Source organism: Mobula hypostoma, chromosome 27 (genome assembly GCF_963921235.1).
Source record: "Mobula hypostoma chromosome 27, sMobHyp1.1, whole genome shotgun sequence".
NCBI lineage: Eukaryota > Metazoa > Chordata > Chondrichthyes > Myliobatiformes > Myliobatidae > Mobula > Mobula hypostoma.
Genome location: NC_086123.1, coordinates 33,159,184 through 33,182,394, shown reverse-complemented (window position 1 = coordinate 33,182,394; position 23,211 = coordinate 33,159,184). Strand labels below are relative to the sequence as shown.

General features: G+C 43.6%; 1 protein-coding gene across 2 annotated transcripts in view; it reads left to right on the top strand.

Moving 5' to 3' along the window:
* acad11 (acyl-CoA dehydrogenase family, member 11) overlaps nt 1-23,211 on the top strand; it is a 103,571-nt gene that overhangs the window by 55,702 nt on the left and 24,658 nt on the right. For both annotated transcript variants that reach the window (XM_063034635.1, XM_063034636.1), the window contains 8 exons: nt 1,449-1,590; nt 3,713-3,781; nt 15,752-15,933; nt 16,717-16,867; nt 17,741-17,886; nt 18,896-19,069; nt 20,833-21,242; nt 22,385-22,525. In XM_063034635.1, coding sequence (XP_062890705.1) covers nt 1,449-1,590; nt 3,713-3,781; nt 15,752-15,933; nt 16,717-16,867; nt 17,741-17,886; nt 18,896-19,069; nt 20,833-21,242; nt 22,385-22,525 — 1,415 coding nt within the window. The remainder of the gene's footprint in view (nt 1-1,448; nt 1,591-3,712; nt 3,782-15,751; nt 15,934-16,716; nt 16,868-17,740; nt 17,887-18,895; nt 19,070-20,832; nt 21,243-22,384; nt 22,526-23,211) is intronic.

Below are 23,211 nucleotides of genomic sequence, written 5' to 3'. Positions count from 1 at the left end.
TCAAAAATCTATTATCTCAATTTTGAATACGTTCAGCAACTGAGCTTCAACAGTGCTCTGGAGTAGAGAAATCCTTGAATTGAAGACATTACTTACCTCAGTCCTAAATGGTTGACTCTCATTTTGGGCATTTGACCCAACACATTGACACCCAACACTGAACATATCCAGCCCTGTACAATGTTAAAATTTTCTTTGTTTCAGAATGTAAAATTTTCTTTGTCTCATTTTTTTTTTGAACTTCTGTAGGTTCAGATCTAATCAGCTTAAGCACCCTATTGCAGGAACCAATGGAGTAAATCTTTGTTGTACTTTTATCTTTTGGGCCTCCAAGGGGACCACAACCTTTTCATAGTTTGGAGGCTTATCAATGACCCGGAGAGCTATGTTGGTGGAGTTAGGGCTCTATGCTTTGGCTCTTGCTAGGGTCACCAATGCCAAATAGATCAAAGGGTAGAGGCCAGACTGAAAATGGTCCACCGGTCCTCCAAGTTTGGGGGTTCAGCTCAGGGCCAACAACTCTGACTGGTAAAACAAAATCGTTACGGAGATAGCAATGAAGTATCCTTCTATATCTGAGTGTGATAGTATTCCTGAGACTTGTACAGCTAACAGTTAAGAAAAACTGAGGGGAAGCTACTGACATGATGAAGGAAACTCTGAACCCCACCGGAGATGGAGAGCCTTCATTGCCGCCCTGAACACCAGCAGCATAATGAATTGGTCCCTTTATCCAGATGAGGGATATGGATTACAAACAACAGACGTACAGCACTGACTTATGTGCCACCCCTGCAGTCATGGCCTTGCAATCTGAAAGTGACCTGTTTATTTCTACCAATCCTCAACCCCTGCCAGAATATTCCTCCTATCATATCTGTTCAAATCTCTTTTTAAATAACGTTGTACGTGCAGCGTCCTGAAAGTCAACAAATGCCGCAAGCCTCTTCCCCCCCGCCCCCGCCAATCTGTTCTGTTGTTTCTTTCTGCGACCCCACACCCCCATTTCTTCCCGGCCTGGCATCGATCCTTGGCTGAGATGGTTTAAAAACAATTAACTCTGACATACTCATAAGATTATAGGTTAACTGGAGCGGCTTGGTTTCTGCTTGGCAGTGAGGTCGTCAATTGGAAGAAAACTTGCAAACCCGAACACAAGAGATTCTGCAGATGCTGGAAATCCAGAGCAGCACACACAAAATGCCCGAGGAACTCAGCATCTCTGTCCAAAACTGTTTGAGACCCATAGATGCTACCCAGTCTGCTGAGTTCCTCCAGCATTCTGTGTGTGTTTAACTTGCAAACACACACTCTTTAGGGGATCATGGTAATTTGGCAGTACACATTGCTAAGGGTTTTCTGGGGAGTTATGCCAGTTACCTGTGTTGCTGTAATGGGAATTAACTTACTGATTTTTTTGATTTACTGAACAACTAATCTGCTTACAGAGCCACTTCTCCTTCGTCAGTTCAGTCATGGGCAATCTAATCCCACATACCATGTGCAGTATGGGGTTCACCAGCTGGTCTTGAGAAAGAAACCGCCCGGCACACTGCTGAAGTCAGCACATTCAGTGGAAAGAGAATACAGGTGTGTGGAGAGTAAAATGGAGGGAGTTTGAGCATGCTCTTTGAGATTGCTCTTTATAGCTCCTAGGTTAGCCTGCACTCATGCATTAGCACTTGAGGAGCCCTGAACCAACTATTCAATAAAACAGAAGCTTTTAGGTCACCGTTTTAACACAGGTGGATGATTTTACTGTGTAGTACCAAGCCTCATTCAAGTATGCATACTTTATACAACCTTGAGACTTGTCTTCTTAAAGGCAGCCATGAAACAAAGAAACCCAATAGAACCCACTAAAGCAAAAGAAGACCCAATGTGCAGGAAAAAACTGCAAACAATAAAAGTGAGCAAATAGCATTCAGAACTAAGGCTGACAAAAGTGAGTTCACACTGTGACAGTTGCTGGCCACAGCCACAGTTTACGGTGCAGATCAGCGACTTGAATTAGCCTGTGCCTCTCCTCCTGACCCAGCACCCTGTCCTTTTCAATCTGGCCCGGTGCTTAAATGATCCAGGTCTTGCTCTCAGACCAGGACCCTGCCACTCCGATACAGTCTCGGGCCGGTGCCTCACCACCTCAATTCGGCCTGCGCCCTGCTTTCCCAATTCAGCTCAGCGCTTAAACCAATTCAACGTCGGGTCTTCCCTCGCTCTTGTGCCCGAGTCTGGGCTCCATCGCCTCCACTTGCCTGGACTCGGTTCTGCCAGATTGGATTGCCTCCAAGTTAGCTCCAGGAATGGCCAGACATTGGCTCCTCCACCACCTTCATTCAGCAGCACGCAGCAGCTGCCCTGAACCTTCGAGACTTCAATTCCCACTGCAGAAATGCCAGGTCGTACAGGTGGTTCAAAAGCTCAACTCTGACACAGAAGTTGCAGTGATGGTTCGCCAGAAAAAGTGTAATTAATGAAGTATTTAGTTATTTTCTTTGTTTTATTTGCCACCAGCAAGTAGTCGCTGGGCTTCACCAGCCCCATCTTAAACAGGGGTGTCAAATAAATAACATCCTAATCTGGATCGGGTGATAATACTGTATGGAATAAAGTGGGGGGAAATTTTCTGGTGTATTTAGGAGAAACTTTTTATCAGAATGTTTCCAGTCCAGTGAGGAAGAATGTATTGCTTGATTCTGAGGAAAGAAGTGCAGCAGGTAGAGCAAGTATCACAATGGGAAAAGTTTAGGTCGGGTTGATTATGGTACTCAAGACTGAGATCAACTGGGGCAGGGCTTCCCAACCAAGGGTCCATGGACCCCTTACGTAGTGGTATTGGGTCATGGCAAGGGTCAGGAACCCCAGAACTAGGGGAAAGGACAAGGAACAATCTGGGATACAGATACTCAGCCTGATGTGTGGAAGGTTCTAAAGCAGGTTAAAGTCTACCTGGTTACTTGCCGTGGCTCAGGATAAATTTTGAATCAAGGATTATGAGGTTAAAGACGTACTGTGTACCCAGTGACCACTTTATCAGGTAGACCTGTGCGTCTACTCGCTAATGCCATATCTAATCAGCCAATCATGTGGCAGCAACTCAATGTATAAAAGCATCCAAACATGGTCAAGAGGTTCACTTGTTGTTCAAGCCAAGCATCAGAATGAGGAAGAAATGTGATCTAAGTGACTTTGACTGTGGAATGATTGTTGGTACCAGACAGGGTGCTTTGAGCATTTCAGGAACTGCTGATCTCCAGGGATTTTCACACACAACAGTCTTGATTACAGAGAGTGGCGTGGGAAAAAAAAATCCAGTGAGTGGGTAGTTCTGTGGACAAAAATGATTGAGAATGGCCAGACTGGTTCAAGCTGACAGGAAGGCGACAGTAACTCAAATAATCACACGTTACAACAGTGGGGTACAGAAGAGCATCTCTGAACGCACAACATGTTGAACCTTGAAGTGGATGGGCTACAACAGCAGAAGACCATGAAGATGCACTCAGTGACCACTTTATTAAGTACAAGAACTACCTAATAAAGTGGCCACGGAATGTATGCTGAACTATAATCACATTCAGGAGACTTGGAAATTAGTTAAAATAGGGAACTTGAAGAGGGCATTTAATTATATGCTGTCCTAAATATTATTTCTCGGTCTACTGAGAAGGTTGAACTTAAAATGATGTTTTTCATTTCACTGTCCATTCAGGGTGATGAAAGCTCTTGGAGGTACAGGAGTTCCTGTTCCTAGGACACTTGCCATTTGCGAGGACCCCAGGTATATAAGACAAGTTCTAACATATGCATTGTCTCTATATCTATGTCATTATAATTGCCAGCAAGAGAAATACGTTGGAAATAACAGGTGGCACGGAGTCACAGTACTGTCTGTTGGTAAGAAAGAAGGTTTCCACCTCAGCATGTGGAGATTTAGTATTTAAAACTGCAATGTGAGCTTGCATAACATCTTTAACCAACCCACAGTAGAATGTGCAAAGAAACTTTGCAGAAGTTGGCAGTCAGAACCCGGCTCTTTTCCAACAAAGTGTAAAGATTAATGCAAAATCAATTATACTTGAGTAAAATGCTAAAAATTAACTTGTGTCGCAGATGGAAAACTTGAGACCCTTAATACTGTCAAGCCCCAATGCCATCCTAGGTAGACACAGCGAAAAGTTAAGATTTCCCCCATTTGGAAGGAGGAAGAAAGAATAAAATAGTATTCCAAGTGAAAAATCGAAGTTTATGCTACATTTTATTCTCTGGATCGATGTATCATTGCAGTCAGGTTACAAAGTATAGCTGCTGATTGCAGAGTTGCACGCTTTCTTTTTAGATATTGTTACTGCCCATTACGTCACTGGCATTTAGGGCAGTAATGAAGGCCCCCACCTCTGTCTGTCTATACAGTCGTATCAGATATAGTAATGAACACCTCCCCCATCTCTGTCTGTCTATACAGTCGTATCAGATATAGTAATGAAGGCCCCCACCTCTGTCTATACAGTCGTATCAGATATAGTAATGAACACCCCCCCCATCTCTGTCTGTCTATACAGTCGTATTAGATATAGTAATGAAGGCCCCCACCTCTGTCTGTCTATACAGTCGTATCAGATATAGTAATGAAGACTCCCATCTCTCTCTGTCTATACAGTCGTATCAGATATAGTAATGAACACCCCCCCATCTCTCTCTGTCTATACAGTCGTATCAGATATAGTAATGAAGGCCCCCCCATCTCTGTCTGTCTATACAGTCGTATCAGATATAGTAATGAACACCCCCCCATCTCTGTCTGTCTATACAGTCTGTGTCTGTACAGTCGTGTCCATATAGTAATGAACGCCCCCCCATCTCTCTCTGTCTATACAGTCGTATCAGATATAGTAATGAACGACCCCCCCCCATCTCTGTCTGTCTATACAGTCGTTTCAGATATAGTAATGAAGGCCCCCCCATCTCTCTCTGTCTATACAGTCGTATCAGATATAGTAATGAACGACCCCCCCCATCTCTGTCTGTCTGTACAGTCGTATCAGATATAGTAATGAAGGCCCCCCCATCTCTGTCTGTCTATACGGTCGTATCAGATATAGTAATGAACGACCCCCCCCATCTCTGTCTGTCTATACAGTCGTTTCAGATATAGTAATGAAGGCCCCCCCATCTCTGTCTGTCTATACAGTCGTATCAGATATAGTAATGAAGGCCCCCCCATCTCTGTCTGTCTGTACAGTCGTATCAGATATAGTAATGAAGGGCCCCCCATCTCTGTCTGTCTATACAGTCGTATCAGATATAGTAATGAAGGCCCCCCCATCTCTGTCTGTCTGTACAGTCGTATCAGATATAGTAATGAAGGCCCCCACCTCTGTCTGTCTATACAGTCGTATCAGATATAGTAATGAACACCCCCCCCATCTCTGTCTGTCTATACAGTCGTATCAGATATAGTAATGAAGACCCCCATCTCTCTCTGTCTATACAGTCGTATCAGATATAGTAATGAAGGCCCCCCATCTCTCTCTGTCTATACAGTCGTATCAGATATAGTAATGAATGCCCCCCCACCTCTCTCTGTCTATACAGTCGTATCAGATATAGTAATGAACACCCCCCCATCTCTGTCTGTCTATACAGTCGTATCAGATATAGTAATGAACACCCCCCCATCTCTCTCTGTCTATACAGTCGTATCAGATATAGTAATGAAGGCCCCCCCATCTCTGTCTGTCTATACAGTCATATCAGATATAGTAATGAACACCCCCCCATCTCTGTCTGTCTATACAGTCATATCAGATATAGTAATGAACACACCCCCATCTCTGTCTGTCTATACAGTCTGTGTCTGTACAGTCGTGTCCATATAGTAATGAACGCCCCCCCATCTCTCTCTGTCTATACAGTCGTATCAGATATAGTAATGAACGACCCCCCCCATCTCTGTCTGTCTATACAGTCGTTTCAGATATAGTAATGAAGGCCCCCCCATCTCTGTCTGTCTATACAGTCGTATCAGATATAGTAATGAACGCCCCCCCATCTCTGTCTGTCTGTACAGTCGTATCAGATATAGTAATGAAGGCCCCCCCATCTCTGTCTGTCTATACAGTCGTATCAGATATAGTAATGAAGGCCCCCCCATCTCTGTCTGTCTATACAGTCGTATCAGATATAGTAATGAAGGCCCCCCATCTCTGTCTGTCTGTACAGTCGTATCAGATATAGTAATGAAGGCCCCCCCATCTCTGTCTGTCTATACAGTCGTATCAGATATAGTAATGAAGGCCCCCCCATCTCTGTCTGTCTGTACAGTCGTATCAGATATAGTAATGAAGGCCCCCCCATCTCTGTCTGTCTATACAGTCGTATCAGATATAGTAATGAAGGCCCCCCCATCTCTGTCTGTCTATACAGTCGTATCAGATATAGTAATGAACACCCCCCCATCTCTGTCTGTCTATACAGTCTGTGTCTGTACAGTCGTGTCCATATAGTAATGAACGCCCCCCCATCTCTCTCTGTCTATACAGTCGTATCAGATATAGTAATGAACGACCCCCCCATCTCTGTCTGTCTATACAGTCGTTTCAGATATAGTAATGAAGGCCCCCCCATCTCTCTCTGTCTATACAGTCGTATCAGATATAGTAATGAACGACCCCCCCCATCTCTGTCTGTCTGTACAGTCGTATCAGATATAGTAATGAAGGCCCCCCCATCTCTGTCTGTCTATACGGTCGTATCAGATATAGTAATGAACGACCCCCCCCATCTCTGTCTGTCTATACAGTCGTTTCAGATATAGTAATGAAGGCCCCCCCATCTCTGTCTGTCTATACAGTCGTATCAGATATAGTAATGAAGGCCCCCCCATCTCTGTCTGTCTGTACAGTCGTATCAGATATAGTAATGAAGGCCCCCCCATCTCTGTCTGTCTATACAGTCGTATCAGATATAGTAATGAAGGCCCCCCCATCTCTGTCTGTCTGTACAGTCGTATCAGATATAGTAATGAAGGCCCCCACCTCTGTCTGTCTATACAGTCGTATCAGATATAGTAATGAACACCCCCCCATCTCTGTCTGTCTATACAGTCGTATCAGATATAGTAATGAAGACCCCCATCTCTCTCTGTCTATACAGTCGTATCAGATATAGTAATGAAGGCCCCCCATCTCTCTCTGTCTATACAGTCGTATCAGATATAGTAATGAATGCCCCCCCACCTCTCTCTGTCTATACAGTCGTATCAGATATAGTAATGAACACTCCCCCATCTCTGTCTGTCTATACAGTCGTATCAGATATAGTAATGAACACCCCCCCATCTCTCTCTGTCTATACAGTCGTATCAGATATAGTAATGAAGGCCCCCCCATCTCTGTCTGTCTATACAGTCATATCAGATATAGTAATGAACACCCCCCCATCTCTGTCTGTCTATACAGTCATATCAGATATAGTAATGAACACACCCCCATCTCTGTCTGTCTATACAGTCTGTGTCTGTACAGTCGTGTCCATATAGTAATGAACGCCCCCCCATCTCTCTCTGTCTATACAGTCGTATCAGATATAGTAATGAACGACCCCCCCCATCTCTGTCTGTCTATACAGTCGTTTCAGATATAGTAATGAAGGCCCCCCCATCTCTGTCTGTCTATACAGTCGTATCAGATATAGTAATGAAGGCCCCCCCATCTCTGTCTGTCTGTACAGTCGTATCAGATATAGTAATGAAGGCCCCCCCATCTCTGTCTGTCTATACAGTCGTATCAGATATAGTAATGAAGGCCCCCCCATCTCTGTCTGTCTATACAGTCGTATCAGATATAGTAATGAAGGCCCCCCATCTCTGTCTGTCTGTACAGTCGTATCAGATATAGTAATGAAGGCCCCCCCATCTCTGTCTGTCTATACAGTCGTATCAGATATAGTAATGAAGGCCCCCCCATCTCTGTTTGTCTATACAGTCGTATCAGATATAGTAATGAAGGCCCCCCCATCTCTGTCTGTCTATACAGTCGTATCAGATATAGTAATGAAGGCCCCCTCATCTCTGTCTTGTCTATACAGTCGTATCAGATATAGTAATGAAGGCCCCCCCATCTCTGTCTGTCTGTACAGTCGTATCAGATATAGTAATGAAGGCCCCCCCATCTCTGTCTGTCTATACAGTCGTATCAGATATAGTAATGAAGGCCCCCCCATCTCTGTCTGTCTATACAGTCGTATTAGATATAGTAATGAAGGCCCCCTCATCTCTGTCTTGTCTATACAGTCGTATCAGATATAGTAATGAAGGCCCCCCATCACTGTCTGTCTATACAGTCTGTCTGTCTGTCTGTGTCTTGTTTTTACGGCGGTTGGCATCCAGCTCAATGGTGCATTACCGCCACCTTCTGCTCCGGAATGTGCACTGGACATACATTCTAAATCCCTTCACACAATCTCGCGTGCGCACACACACAGACACACACGCGCACACACACACACACACACACACACACACACCCCACACACTTTACCCTCCCATCTTTGACCATCCTAGTACCCTTTTCCTGTTTATCCTTCATATCCTATAAAAAACCCCTGTACCCCTTAAGAACGCTAAAAATACCCGGACCTGTGCTCTCTCACCCATGCCCAGCAACCCTTTGAATGTGAATTCCTGCACCCCCAACTCCCTTAGTTTAATTCTCACCATCTCTCTCTGTATCCCATACTTCCTGCAGCTCAGAACTACATGTTCTACTGACTCCTCTTCCTGACATTCCTCACACAATCCTGTCTGGTGTTTCCCTATCATTTTCAATGTTTTGTTTAATGCACAATGCCCCAGCTTTAACCTAGTCCACACAGTTTCCTCTCTTCTGTTTCCACTACCTACCCTCGTACCTGCAACACTTTTTTGTATTTGATATAAAAGCCTCCCTTTCCCCTCCCTGTCCCATCTTTCTTGCCACATTTGGTTGACTTTTTCCCAGATTACACACTTGACCTCTGCTTTACTGATACTAATGTGCATTTCTACATTCTCTTTCTTTAACGCCCTCTTTGCCAACTCATCCACCCTCTCATTCCCCTTCACCCCTACATGTGCTGGAACCCATAGAAATTTTACCTGACCTCCCTGATTTGCGATTCTTGTAACTAACTGAAGGACTTCATAAAGTACATCTTGCCGACTGTTTGTGTGAAAAGACCTTAAACTTGCTAGAACTGAGGATGAATCTGAACATATCAATGCTTTGACTTGTCTGGCTTTCTGCACCCATTGCAACGCAACCAACACTGCCAGCATCTCCACTGAACACCCCTAACTCATTAGATGTTCTTCTGCTGATTCTAATTTCTTTTGCTGGTATTACCACCCCAAACCCTGTCACTCCTGTTTCAGGTTCCTTCGCACCATCCGTATAAATGTGAGTATGATCACTATACTTTTCCATCACATGGCAGTTAAATGCATTTACCAAATCTGTTTTATATCTTTCTTTCCTTTTTACCTCTAACAAATGCCAGTCTATGTCAGGCCATACAAGCTTCCATGGAGCTACAACCGGATAAACTACTGAAGGACTTATCCTTAGAGCAAACACTCCACATTCTTCCGCGATATCATTCCCTACCCGACTAAAGATATCCCTCTGAAACCTCCCATTTTCCCAGGACTCCTGCAACACTGCTTTAGTAGGGTGAGAATCATTGTGCCCCTGCAAGTTAGCCCAGTAGTTTGCCATCAGTTGCATCCTTCTTAGTTCCAAAGGCATTATTCCCATTTCTACCTGTAGGGCTGACACTGGTGACGTTTTAAAAGCCCCACTGCACATTCTCAAGGCCTGAGCCTGAATCACATTCAGTTTCCTTATAAGAGACCTAGCTGCTGATCCATATGCTATATTTCCATAGTCCAACACAGATCTCACTAAAGCCACACATATTCTCTTCAAAGCTGAACAACTTGCTCCCCATTCCCTACCAGTCAAACATCTCATCACATTTATTACTTTTTACATTTCTCCTCAACTTTCCTGATATGGTCTACCCATGTTAATTGTGAATCAAATATAACTCCCAGAAATTTAAATGATGCAACCCTTTCTAATTCAACCCCATACATCCTTAACTTCTTCCCTACCTCAACTCTTTTCCTGGTAAAAAATACAGTTTGAGTTTTATCTACTGAAAATCTACATCCCCAATCATAACCCCACTCCACCACTTCATCAATTGTTTCTTGTAGTTTCCTGATCATATGGTCCATGTTCCTGCCTTTTTTCCACAAGGCCCCATCATCCGCAAACAGTGACCTACCTATATCCACTGGTACCTTTGTGAAGACATCATTGATCATAATGATGAAAAGTAACGGGCTAATCACACTACCTTGAGGTGTGCCATTTTCCACTATGTACTGTTTTGATCATTCTGATCCAATCCAAACTTGAATTTTTCTACCAAACAAAAAATCTTTAATCCAATTAAAAACTCTCCCACCAACCCCCATCTTGTGCAGTTTAATTAATAATCCTTCCTTCCACATCATATCATAGGCTTTTTCAATGTCAAAGAACACTGCCACTACTGACTCTTTATTTGCCTGGGCCTTCCTTATTTCAGTCTCTAACCTTATCACTGAGTCCATGGAATTCCTTCCCTTTCTAAAACCACTCTTTTAACTTGCCAGCATTCCCTTTTTCTCAAGCTCATACGATAACCTTTCTGTTATCATCCTTTCCATTATCTTACATATACTTGTTGTTAATGCAATTGGTCTGTAGCTAGTGGGTTTTGACGGATCCTTGCCAGGCTTCCTTATTGGAATTACTACTGCTTCTTTCCATGCACTTGGTAATCTTCCCTCCTCCCACACTCTGTTATAAAAATGCAGCAACTTCAAGAGCACTCCTTCTCCTAGATTTTTTAGCATCACAGAGCATATCAGATCTTTCCCTGGGGAGGTTGGTCTCGATCTCTTTATTGCTCTCACCATTTCTGCTAATGTAAATGGATCATCAATTATATCATCTGTTCCTTCCCTCCTGTTTAACACACCTGGGTGCTGGCTCATTATTCTTTCCCTTCTCCTTCTCCCTTCCTCAGACAAATTTTCTGAACTGTGTATCAGTACAAATGACTTGGCCATGATCTCAGCCTTATCCCTACTGGAGACTGCAGTTTCCTCCTCAGATATTATTACTGAGGTTCTCCCTCACTTCCTCCCATGTCAGTCCTACTAACCCTAAATGGTTTACTGCTGCTTTTACCACCAGCTGAATTTTGTCACTTTTTGACTTTACCTCAGCTGTACTATTAATCACTCCTGCAATGAATGTTACTAGAGCTTTTTTGTCTACATAAATCCTGTCATTTGTCCTTTGTTGCATCTCTCGTATCCCTATTGCTCCCTGTTCATTAGGGAGCATTATTCTGTTCTCTTGACATTCTTACAGCTTCTGCATGAGTGATCCTTCTCTTCACTCTTATTTCTTGAATTTTATTCTCCCGTCTCATAACCTCACACCCACTATATGCAACATTATGAGCTCCTCCACAATTGCAGCATTTTGGTTGAACTCCTGTTCCGCACTTTCCATATTCATGATCACCCCCACATCTAGCACATCTCCTCGCCTTTTACAGTTTTTAGCTATGTGTCCAAACCTTTGACAATTATAGCACCTCAGTGGCTTTGGCACATACACCCTTACTGGATAACTCAGGAAACCCAGGAACACCTTCCTTGGCACTCTTCCTTCTTCAAATTCAATCAATACTGATTCACTTTCCTTTTTCACTCCCTCCTTTGTTGTTTTCAGTCTTTGAACATTCATTACTTTCCCTCCTTTGATAGTCCTCTTTAACTCCTCCATATTTATACTCATTGGTACCCCCGTGATCACTCCTTTACAACCACTATTTTGTGCTCCCACCCTCCCTGTGTATTCCACCTTGCATTTTCCTATCTCTTTTAGCTTGAGTGCTTTCTCAAGTTGTTCCTCATTCGCACATCTTACCAATAAGTTGCCATCATTAAGGACTTTTGCAAATACTATTTCCCCTATCTTATTTGCCAGAGTTGTTGTTAGCACAAATGGGTTAATTTTCTTCATATGTCCCTGGGCCTTCTCATTAAACCGAATTATGACAACACCTCCTCTCTGAACATGTTCATCTTCCTCACTTTCAGAGCTCTCTCCACAATCATTTCTTATTCTTTTATTCCCTTTGTCTCGGTGTCTATACAGTCGTATCAGATATAGTAATGAACGACCCCCATCTCTGTCTGTCTGTACAGTCGTGTCAATATAGTAATGAAGGCCCCCCCCATCTCTGTCTGTCTGTACAGTCGTATCAGATATAGTAATGAAGGCCCCCCCATCTCTGTCTGTACAGTCGTATCAGATATAGTAATGAAGGCCCCCCCATCTCTGTCTGTCTATACAGTCGTATCAGATATAGTAATGAACGCCCCCCCCCATCTCTGTCTGTCTATACAGTCATATCAGATATAGTAATGGCCCCCCCCATCTGTCTGTCTATACAGTCGTATCAGATATAGTAATGAAGGCCCCCCCATCTCTGTCTGTCTATACAGTCGTATCAGATATAATAATGAAGGCCCCCCCATCTCTGTCTGTCTATACAGTCGTATCAGATATAGTAATGAACGCCCCCCCCAGCTCTGTCTGTCTGTACAGTCGTATCAGGTATAGTGATGAAGGCCACCCCCATCTCTGTCTGTCTATACAGTCGTATCAGATATAGTAATGAAGGCCCCCCCATCTCTGTCTGTCTATACAGTCGTATCAGATATAGTAATGAAGGCCCCCCCCATCTCTGTCTGTCTATACAGATGTATCAGATATAGTAATGAAGGCCCCCCCCGCCTCTGTCTGTCTGTACAGTCGTATCAGATATAGGAATGAAGGCCCCCCCATCTCTGTCTGTCTGTACAGTCGTATCAGATATAGTAATGAACGCCCCCCCCACCTCTGTCTATCTATACAGTTGTATCAGATATAGTAATGAAGGCCCCCCTCATCTCTGTCTGTCTATACAGTCGTATCAGATATAGTAATGAAAGCCCCCCATCTCTGTCTGTCTATACTGTCGTATCAGATATAGTAATGAAGGCCCCCCCCCCATCTCTGTCTGTCTATACAGTCGTATCGGATATAGTAATGAAGGCCTCCCCCACCTCTGTCTGTCTGTACAGTCGTATCAGATATTGTAATGAAGGCCCCCCCACCTCTGTCTGTCTATACAGTCATATCGGATATAGTAATGAACGCCCCCTCCCCATCTCTGTCTGTCTATACAGTCATATCAGATATAGTAATGAAGACACCCCCCATCTCTGTCTGTCTATACAGTCGTATCGGATATAGTAATGAAGGCCACCCCCACCTCTGTCTGTCTATACAGTCGTATTGGATATAGTAATGAAGGCCCCCCCATCTCTGTCTGTCTATACAGTCGTATCAGATATAGTAATGAAGGCCCCCCCCCACCTCTGTCTGTCTATACAGTCGTATCAGATATAGTAATGAAGGCCCCCCCCATCTCTGTCTGTCTGTACAGTCGTATCAGATATAGTAATGAACGCACCCCCCATCTCTGTCTGTCTATACAGTCATATCAGATATAGTAATGAAGGCCCCCCCATCTCTGTCTGTACAGTCGTGTCCATATAGTAATGAAGGTCCTCCATCTCTGTCTGTCTATACAGTCGTATCAGATATAGTAATGAAGGCCCCCCCATCTCTGTCTGTCTGTACAGTCGTATTAGATATTGTAATGAAGGCCCCCCCACCTCTGTCTGTCTATACAGTCATATCGGATATAGTAATGAACGCCCCCCCCCATCTCTGTCTGTCTATACAGTCATATCAGATATAGTAATGAAGGCCCCCCCATCTCTGTCTGTCTATACAGTCGTATCGGATATAGTAATGAAGGCCCCCCCCACCTCTGTCTGTCTATACAGTCGTATCAGATATTGTAATGAAGGCCCCCCCCACCTCTGTCTGTCTATACAGTCATATCGGATATAGTAATGAACGCCCCCCCCATCTCTGTCTGTCTATACAGTCATATCAGATATAGTAATGAAGGCCCCCCCATCTCTGTCTGTCTATACAGTCGTATCGGATATAGTAATGAAGGCCCCCCCCACCTCTGTCTGTCTATACAGTCGTATCAGATATTGTAATGAAGGCCCCCCCCACCTCTGTCTGTCTATACAGTCGTATCAGATATAGTAATGAAGGCCCCCCTCCCATCTCTGTCTGTCTGTACAGTCGTATCAGATATAGTAATGAAGGCCCCCCCATCTCTGTCTGTCTATACAGTCGTATCAGATATAGTAATGAAGGCCCCCCTCCCATCTCTGTCTGTCTGTACAGTTGTATCAGATATAGTAATGAACGCACCCCCCATCTCTGTCGGTCTATACAGTCGTATCAGATATAGTAATGAAGGCCCCCCCATCTCTGTCTGTCTATACAGTCGTATCAGATATAGTAATGAAGGCCCCCCTCCCATCTCTGTCTGTCTGTACAGTCGTATCAGATATAGTAATGAACGCACCCCCCATCTCTGTCGGTCTATACAGTCGTATCAGATATAGTAATGAAGGCCCCCCCATCTCTGTCTGTACAGTCGTGTCCATATAGTAATGAAGGTCCTCCATCTCTGTCTTTCCTATACAGTCATATCCAGATGTAGAAAGATTCTTCATTGCTGTTTCCGTAACTATTTCTTTTGATGAATCAGGGTTGTTAGCCCTGAGCTGAACCCCCAAACCTGGAGGACTGATGGGCCACTCATAGTCTCCTTTGCCCTGCTTGGCATGGATGACCCTACCAAGAGCCAAAGCACAGTGCCCTGACTCCAGCCAGCATATCTGTCTGGGTCATTGAGACGCGCAAGCCTCCAAAGTAAGCATGTATAATATGTACTAAGTGGATGCTTGCATGCCCACTGGAGCACGTGATTTACCAGGCTGTATAGGGTGGCACGGTAACATAGTGGTTAGCACATCGCTTCCCAGTGCCAGCGACCCGGGCTCAGTGCCTGCCGCTGCCTGTGAGGGGTTTGTACGTTCTCCCCATGACCGTGTGGATTTCCTCCAGGTGCTCTGGTTTCCTCCCACAGTTCTCAGACGTGCCAGTTGGTCATTGATTATCCCGTTATTAGGCTAGGATTAAGTCAGTGGATTGCTGGGCAGTGTGGCTCGAAGGGTTGGAAGGGCCTATTCTGTGCATTATCTGAATAAATAAATCATGTGGAAAGAGCTTTTATTTCTCCTAATGGTTTTACGAATCGCAGTCCACTGCTTGAGTTACATAGGTGATCTGAGCACACAGCATTCTCATCTGTCGTATCCCCCTGTTGTGCCCATTGTTCGGCAATGTCTTCCATTTCTGTAGCACCTACGGCTGGGATAGTAAAACATGCGATAAAAACGGAGGAAATTGGAAGGAACGAGAGAAACCAGAGAATGTAGTACGATGAAAGGTAAATTGACGGGATTTAGAGCGATGAGGAAATTTGAGCTGGTGATAGAGGGAGAGTAAATGCTCATAACTTACTTGTGACTATTGTTTATTTGATGGTTGTATTATTCTGGAACTGTGTATTGCCCTGTCACCTCGTTGTATCTAAAAACACTTGCATTTCAGTACTATACAATTAATTGCATGCAAACCAGTGTTTTCTCCTATTTTTCCAGTGTTCTTGGCACTGCCTTTTATCTGATGGAATACTGCCCAGGAAGAATATTTAAGGACCCAACATTGCCAGGATTAACCGTCAGCCAGCGAAGAGACATTTACAGTGCCATGATTCATGTTCTAGGCCAAATTCACAAGCTGGATATTCAGGCTGCTGGATTGGAGGATTTTGGAAAGCACGGTACAGGACTCTTTCTGATTACTATCAAAAACATGAAAAAATTTGCAGATGTTGGAAGTCCAAGGCAACACACACAAAATGCTAGAGGAACTCAGCAATTCAGGCAGCGTCTGCAGTCGACATTTCAGGCCAAACCTCTTCCTTTCCAGTTCTGACAAAGGGTCTCTGCCCGAAATGTCAACTGTTTATTCATTTCCTTAGATGCTGCCTGACGTACTGAGTTCCTCCAGCATTTTGTGTGTTCCTTTGTGAATAGTTACTGCTTTTTATGCATTTGCTCCTTCTGGTTACACACAGAACGGAGTTATTTCTTTGCTCGTCACCAAGATTTTTAAAATAAATTTTGAATTATTCAACGTGCCTGTCATGCAAGTTGAGAACTAGATTTCTTAATCTGAAGCTTGTATGTAGGAGCGTGCATGCTAGCCTTCCGAGATTACAATGTGTTAGGATATCAGTGTATGATTTCAGCTCTATTTATTTTCTTATATGTACATTGGATTGAACATCTAATGGCTTATATTTGTTTTATCCAAACCAAAATCAACAAGATAAATCATAACAATTCAAATTTGTTTAAGATTAGTTAGTACCAGGACTGAAAACTTGAGATCTTTGGAATGAATTTGATCTTTATCACGGTTAGTTATTTTGGAAAATCTGTAAACCTCAATGGAAAACAATACTATTGCCAGTTTAATTTCTCGTTCCTTCAAAGTTTAATACCTGCTCGCCACTTCTTTGTCTGGTGCTGGCATTGTTTTAATGATACCTATACTTAAGGCAATTACATTGAGCGCCAAGTTCACGTATGGACAAAGCAGTATCGAGCAACTGAAACTCATGTTATTCCGGCAATGGAGCGACTCATGACGTGGCTTCCACAACACCTTCCAAAGCAGGACAAGACCACAGTAGTGCATGGAGACTACAGGTGTGTAGGATTTCTTGCACAAGTCCATGTATTCGTAGGTGATTTGAAAGGGACCCGGGGTTTAACTTTTTCACATGGAGGTTGGTGGGGTCTGTGGGACAAGTTGCCAGAGGAGGCTGTAGGAGCAGGTACAATTACAGCATTTAAAGGGCAATTAGACAGGTACATAGATGGGAAAGGGTTAGAGGGACATGGGTCAAATGGAATTAGCTCAGGAAGACAACTTGGCGGTCGGGATGAGTTGGGCCAAAGGGCCTTTTTCTGAGCTGTGTAATAGTTTCATTGGAGAAGTCATCCTCCAACTTCAGAGTTAACGGTTGAATGTGATATTTAAGACTAAGGTGTAGATTCCATGGGGCTTTAAAGACAACTTAAACAATGAGACACAATATCCTGTTCTAACTTGTCACCATGGCACTGATGTATTTAAGAAATTGTTCTCATTACTACCATTGGAGAGGAGGTCCAGGAGCCTGAAGGCACACACTTAGCAATTCAAGAACAGCTTCTTCCCCTCTGCTGTCCGATTTCTGAAAGGACATTGAACCCATGAACAATACCTTCCTACTTCTGTATTTCTATTTTTGCACTTATTTAATGAAACTGTTTATATACTGTATATATGTGTACTTACTGTAAGCTTAAGAATCTGTTGTGTAGCGAGTATAACTTGAACTCTAATTTACATATTTGTTTTCTCTTTTTTCCCCACACTTCTCATTGTTTCTCAATGTTTCTCTCCCCATTCTCCCTGCGGTCACTTATATTCTCTTCCCTGTCCCTCCCCATCCCTTCTATTACCTCTTTATCTTTACCAAACATCTCTTCCCCACATCCACTCCATTTCATTTCATCCTTGCCTCTGTGATTTAGGCTGAACAATCTTATTTTCCACCCTGATAAACCTGAGGTGCTGGCAGTGTTGGACTGGGAGTTGTCCACTTTGGGAGACCCCATCTCTGATGTAGCATACAGCTGTATGGCACACTATTTCCCAAAGGACTTTCCCCTTTGCAGAGGTAATATATAAGTTAAGCAATGTTCTCTTATTGGGGTCATTTGAAAAAAATGATGAGCTCATATTATACCTTTCTCACAGTGAGCAATGTGTTTAATGGTAAAATTTGCTGCCATTTTCCATATACCATGCTTCCCTAAATGACAATGAGGTAAATATGCATCTAACCTCTTTTTGGTATTGTTAAGGGTAAATGCAGGGCCAAATCTCTGCATAAATTCAGTCACCCTGCAGGTAAAACTATTGAAACTTCTACCTTCGTTTAAGTAGACTTTGACCCTGCAATGGCCTTAATTTAATACTTCAGTAATACAGCATTTCCAAAGGCACAATATGTTCTTCGGATTGCATTTAAGCGTATGTAAGTGATACGCTTAAGTTTCTGCATTGAAACTTGGATCATGATCTCATTGCTGTGAGCTGATGGAGATATCACTGAATCAAGCTGGGATAATGTGGTTTGGATCATTCATTCATTCATTATGTGCTGTGGGTGATCGTGATCCAGACCATGATTGTTCTTAGCAAATATTTCCACAGAAGTGGTTTACCATTGCCGCCTTCTGGCCAGTGTCTTTATGAGACGGGTGACTCCAACCATGATCAATACTCTTCAGAGATTGTCTGCCTGGAGTCAGTGGTCGCATAACCAGGACTTGTGATACACACCGGCTGCTCATACGACCATCCAGCACCTCCTCCATGTCTTCACGTGACCCTGATCAGGGTTGAGGGGGGAGGGGGCGCTAAGTAGGTGCTATGCCTTGCCCAAGGGTGACCTGCGGGCAGGAGGAGGGAAGATGGTGGATCCACCTTCAACCTCCTTTGGTAGAGATGTATCTCCACCCTGACACCTGGTGGTCTGGATGTATATTGTTTTCGCTCTAAGTTTTTGATTTTTAATTCAGTCTACTTGGTGTTTGTGATGCAATTATCTTCAGGTTAGTGAATGAAGAAGTTGATTTACTGTGGTGATTCAACCCTGATTTTGTCTCTTGATCCTGCTGCAGGAATGGGCAAGTGTGATTTGAAGGAATTGGGAATCCCATCTGATTCGGAATACCTAACCTTTTATTGTGACAACATGGGAATAAACCCAATAGAGAACTGGAATTTCTATATGGCTTTTTCCTCCTTCCGAGCTGCAGCGATAATCCAGGGGATCCATAAGCGGTCACTTCAAGGTGAGAGTCTGGACCATGGCATGGAATGCTTTCTACTTCTGTTCCATGGGTGACATAGTGATCCAGTTCAGAAGGTCAAGGCCACGTAACGAAGGGTTTGGAGAAGAAATGCAGAGCGCTGTATGACTGAGGCATCACTGGGTGCTCAAACGTCTTGTAAGACAAAGTTTTACAGGTCTGTAATGAGCTCTGTAGGTCACAACAGGTTCCGGTTTATTGCTGTCAGCTCGGTTACTACACTTCACCTTGGCAGCTTGCAGAAGAAAAAGCGAAAGGATTTGCGCTGCTGATCACTTTTTAATACCCGGCTATTGGGAATTCCATATGAATACTGACCCATTTGCTAATGAAGTTTCAGTCCTAAATATTCGCCTCCACTAAAAATTAATTCATCTCCTGCGAGAAACAAAATAGATGCGAGTCAACTTAAGAAATAAAAGAGATGTTTGGGTACATTTCTCTTCAATCATCTAATTAGGATCAGAAATGAAAACCAGGAAATAGCATTCTTTATGAAGCAGTTTGTACTTAGCTTTTCAAAGTCAAGACATTAATCTCTTCCATCTGGGTACATTTCTCCCTTGGAAGATTAGTTTCAAATTTCCAACAACAGGTTGAACCAGGAGCCTTGGTGTATATGATTACAAAAACTGTCACTGTGGGACAGTAACTCTGGGTGACTGGAGCTGGAAGGGGAGTTACACTGGGTGACTGGAACTGTAAGGACAGTTACACTGGGTGACTCGAGCTGTAAGGACAGTTACTCTGGGTGACTGGAGCTGTAAGGACAGTAACACTGGGTGACTGGATCTGTAAGGACAGTAACACTGGGTGACTGGAGCTGTAAGGACAGTTACACTGGGTGACTGGAGCTGTAAAGACAGTTACACTGGGTGACTGGATCTGTAAGGACAGTAACTCTGGGTGACTGGAGCTATAAGGACGGTTACACTGGGTGACTGGAGCTGTAAAGACAGTTACACTGGGTGACTGGAGCTGTAAGGACAGTAACACTGGGTGACTGGAGCTGTAAAGACAGTTACACTGGGTGACTGGAGCTTTAAAGACAGTTACACTGGGTGACTGGAGCTGTAAGGACAGTTACTGTGGGTGACTGGGGCTATAAAGACAGTTACTCTGGGTGACTGGAGCTTTAAAGACAGTTACACTGGGTGACTGGAGCTGTAAGGACAGTTACACTGGGTGACTGGATCTGTAAGGACAGTTACTGTGGGTGACTGGGGCTATAAAGACAGTTACTCTGGGTGACTGGAGCTGTAAGGGGTGTCTTCATAAGTCTTCAATGAAGAAATAAAATAAAATGAAAACATATCTTCCATTCTCATATTTATTCAGCTGACTTTGTCATTAGAATGGAATCTAGTACAGGTCGACCTTCACTAATCCAGCACCACTGGGTCCTGAGGAGAGCTGGATTAGTGAAAGTGCCAAATTACAGAAGGATCATACTGTATTAAGCATAATTGGTGCCGGATTATCGCAGGAACCTGATTACAGGTAGCCGGATTAGTGAAGGTCGACCTGTACTTACTAAATGTCAACAGCTACAATTGGAGACAATACATTGGTACCTGCCCAGGCATAATATTTGGTGCAGTTACGTATATTTGCTGCTGTTAAGTATATTTTATCTGAAAAGGATGTCAATGCCCTGGTTTGTGGTCTCCTAACTGAAGCACTGCACAGATATATGCTACATATACATTTGAGTGGTCTAATTTTCTGCTTAATATTCTGTTCAGGACAGGCAAGTTCAAATAAAACTGACAGCGCTGGGGTACTTGCTGAGAAAGTGGCTGAGCTGGCATGGATGTTTGCTGTACGGGAGGGATTCCGAATCTTCAATTCAATTCCTGCTGGCAACGCAGGCCCTGCAGTGAGAAAGTATTCCACGTGGAACCGGCAGAGGACATCACCAGCACATTTCCTGTCTCCATCTTTGCTTAATGTTAATCATTGCAGACTTTCAGAGTCAGTTTCAAAAGGGCATTTGATCATCTCACCTGAGGGACTACCTGCCCAAGTGCAAGAGTTGTACCATAAGCTGACTGAATTCATGGACAAACACATCTATCCTCAGGAGCAGCAGCTTATGGAACATAAGAAAGCTGATAATCAGTGGATCCCAAATGAAAAATTGGAGGAATTAAAGGTGTGCTTAATTGTGTAGCTGCATTTAATTGTGTAATACAGAGATATGTTCGGGCATGACATGGGTCTTGGGAGTCCTGCTGTAGGATTCCCTAAAGGTTAATTTGCCGGTTGAATGGGTGGCGAGGAAGGCAAATGCAATGTTAGCATTCATTTTGAGAGGACTAGAATGTAAAAGCAAGGGCGTAATGTTGAGACTTTATAAAGCACTGGTGAGGCCTCACTTGGAGGATTACGAGCAGTTTCATATCCTGTCGGGGTAGTCTCCAACCCCAATGCAATGCACATCAATTTCTCTATGTTTGGTAACCATCCAACTCTGTTTCTCCCTGGCTCTTTTATCCCTTTTCTTCCCTTCCTCTGTTCTCATCACCTCTCTCTAGTTCCCCACCTCCTTTCCTTTATTTCACCATCCACTGTCCTCAACTATCAGATTCCTTCTTTCTTCAACTCATTAACTTTTCCACCTATCACCTCCCGGCTTCTTATTTCATCCCCCCCCTCGCTTGCTTTCAACTATCACCTGCCAACTTGCATTCCTTCCTCTCCCCCCACCTTGGTATTTTGGCTTCTGTCCCCTTCCTTTCCAGTCCTTAGGAAGGGTCTCAGTCCAAAACGCAGACTGTTTATTTCCCTCCTTAGACGATGCCTGACCTGCTGAGTTCCTCCAGCATTTAAAATTTGTTGAGGTTTTTGGACCAGTGCATGGGAGATGAGAAGTTGGCAGAAGTCATTGGGGGTGGGGGAGATGGTTAAATATTAGAAAATACAATTGGAAATGCCTTAGATGTTGTGCTTAAGTACAGCTTTATTTGTGGAAGGATTCAGAGGCATCAGGTCTGGAGGCAAATTTAATGCATTATCAAGAAAGAGAATTATGTTATTGTTTAGCAAGGCTTCATTAGAATGGGTACTTTTTAAATCTGACTTGCGATTTAAGGCTGACTAGGAACTGCTTGTATTAAGCATTCCTAAGACAGCTTTAGCAAGTCATCCAACCTTCAGCTTGGTCATAAATGCAAGTGTTAAAGAGGATTACATGGTTTTAATTGAATGGAGTGATAGATAACTGCTTAGACAAAAATAAAATGGAAATATTATCTGCAGATGCTGCCTAATGAGAACTTTATTCTGCTTTTTCAGAATGAAGCCAAAGCAAGTGGACTCTGGAACTTATTTTTACCCCCAGCAGCTGATCCTGAGGCTAAATATACAGCCGGACTGACAAATCTAATGTATGCTTTCTTCTGTGAGGTTATGGGGAGGTCCCTACCTGCATCTGAGGTATTATTATTTTATTTCTTTGTCTTGTAAAGAGTGCACGCTTTTCCCTGATGTTGTCTGCTGGCATTTATTTACAAAGGTTCACCATTTTTTTATTACAATTTCATGTTGTTACAACTATTAACCCTCAACAATAATGATCAGTTAGGCACAGAGAAAATCTGTATTTACTGGCAAGTACTTTTATTGACCTCCAAGAGGACCACAACCTGGACGTAGAGTTTGGAGGCTTGTGTGCCTCAGTGGCCTGGAGAGCTATGTTGGCTGGAGTCAGGGTTTTATGCTTTGGCTCTCGGTAGGGTCACCCATGCCAAACAGGTCAAAGAGTAGAGGCCAGACTAAGAGCAGTCCACTGGTCCTCCAGGCTTGGGGGTTCAACTCAGGGCTAACAACCCTGACTGGTCAAACAAAATTGCTATGGAAAGGACAATGAAGGATCCTTCTATATCTGAGTGCGATGACATTCCTGAGTATCCACCCGGGACTTGCGTGACTGACAGTAGTGAAAACCGAGAGGAAGCTGCCGACACAATAAAGGAAGCCCTGAACACCGCCAGAGATGGAGGACCTTCATTACTGCCCTGAACACCAACAGCATAACAGGCATCTTTTTATTACTACCTTCATTGGCTCAGTTAACTAACACATGAATTCACAAACTAAATACCTGTATGTGCACCCACTAG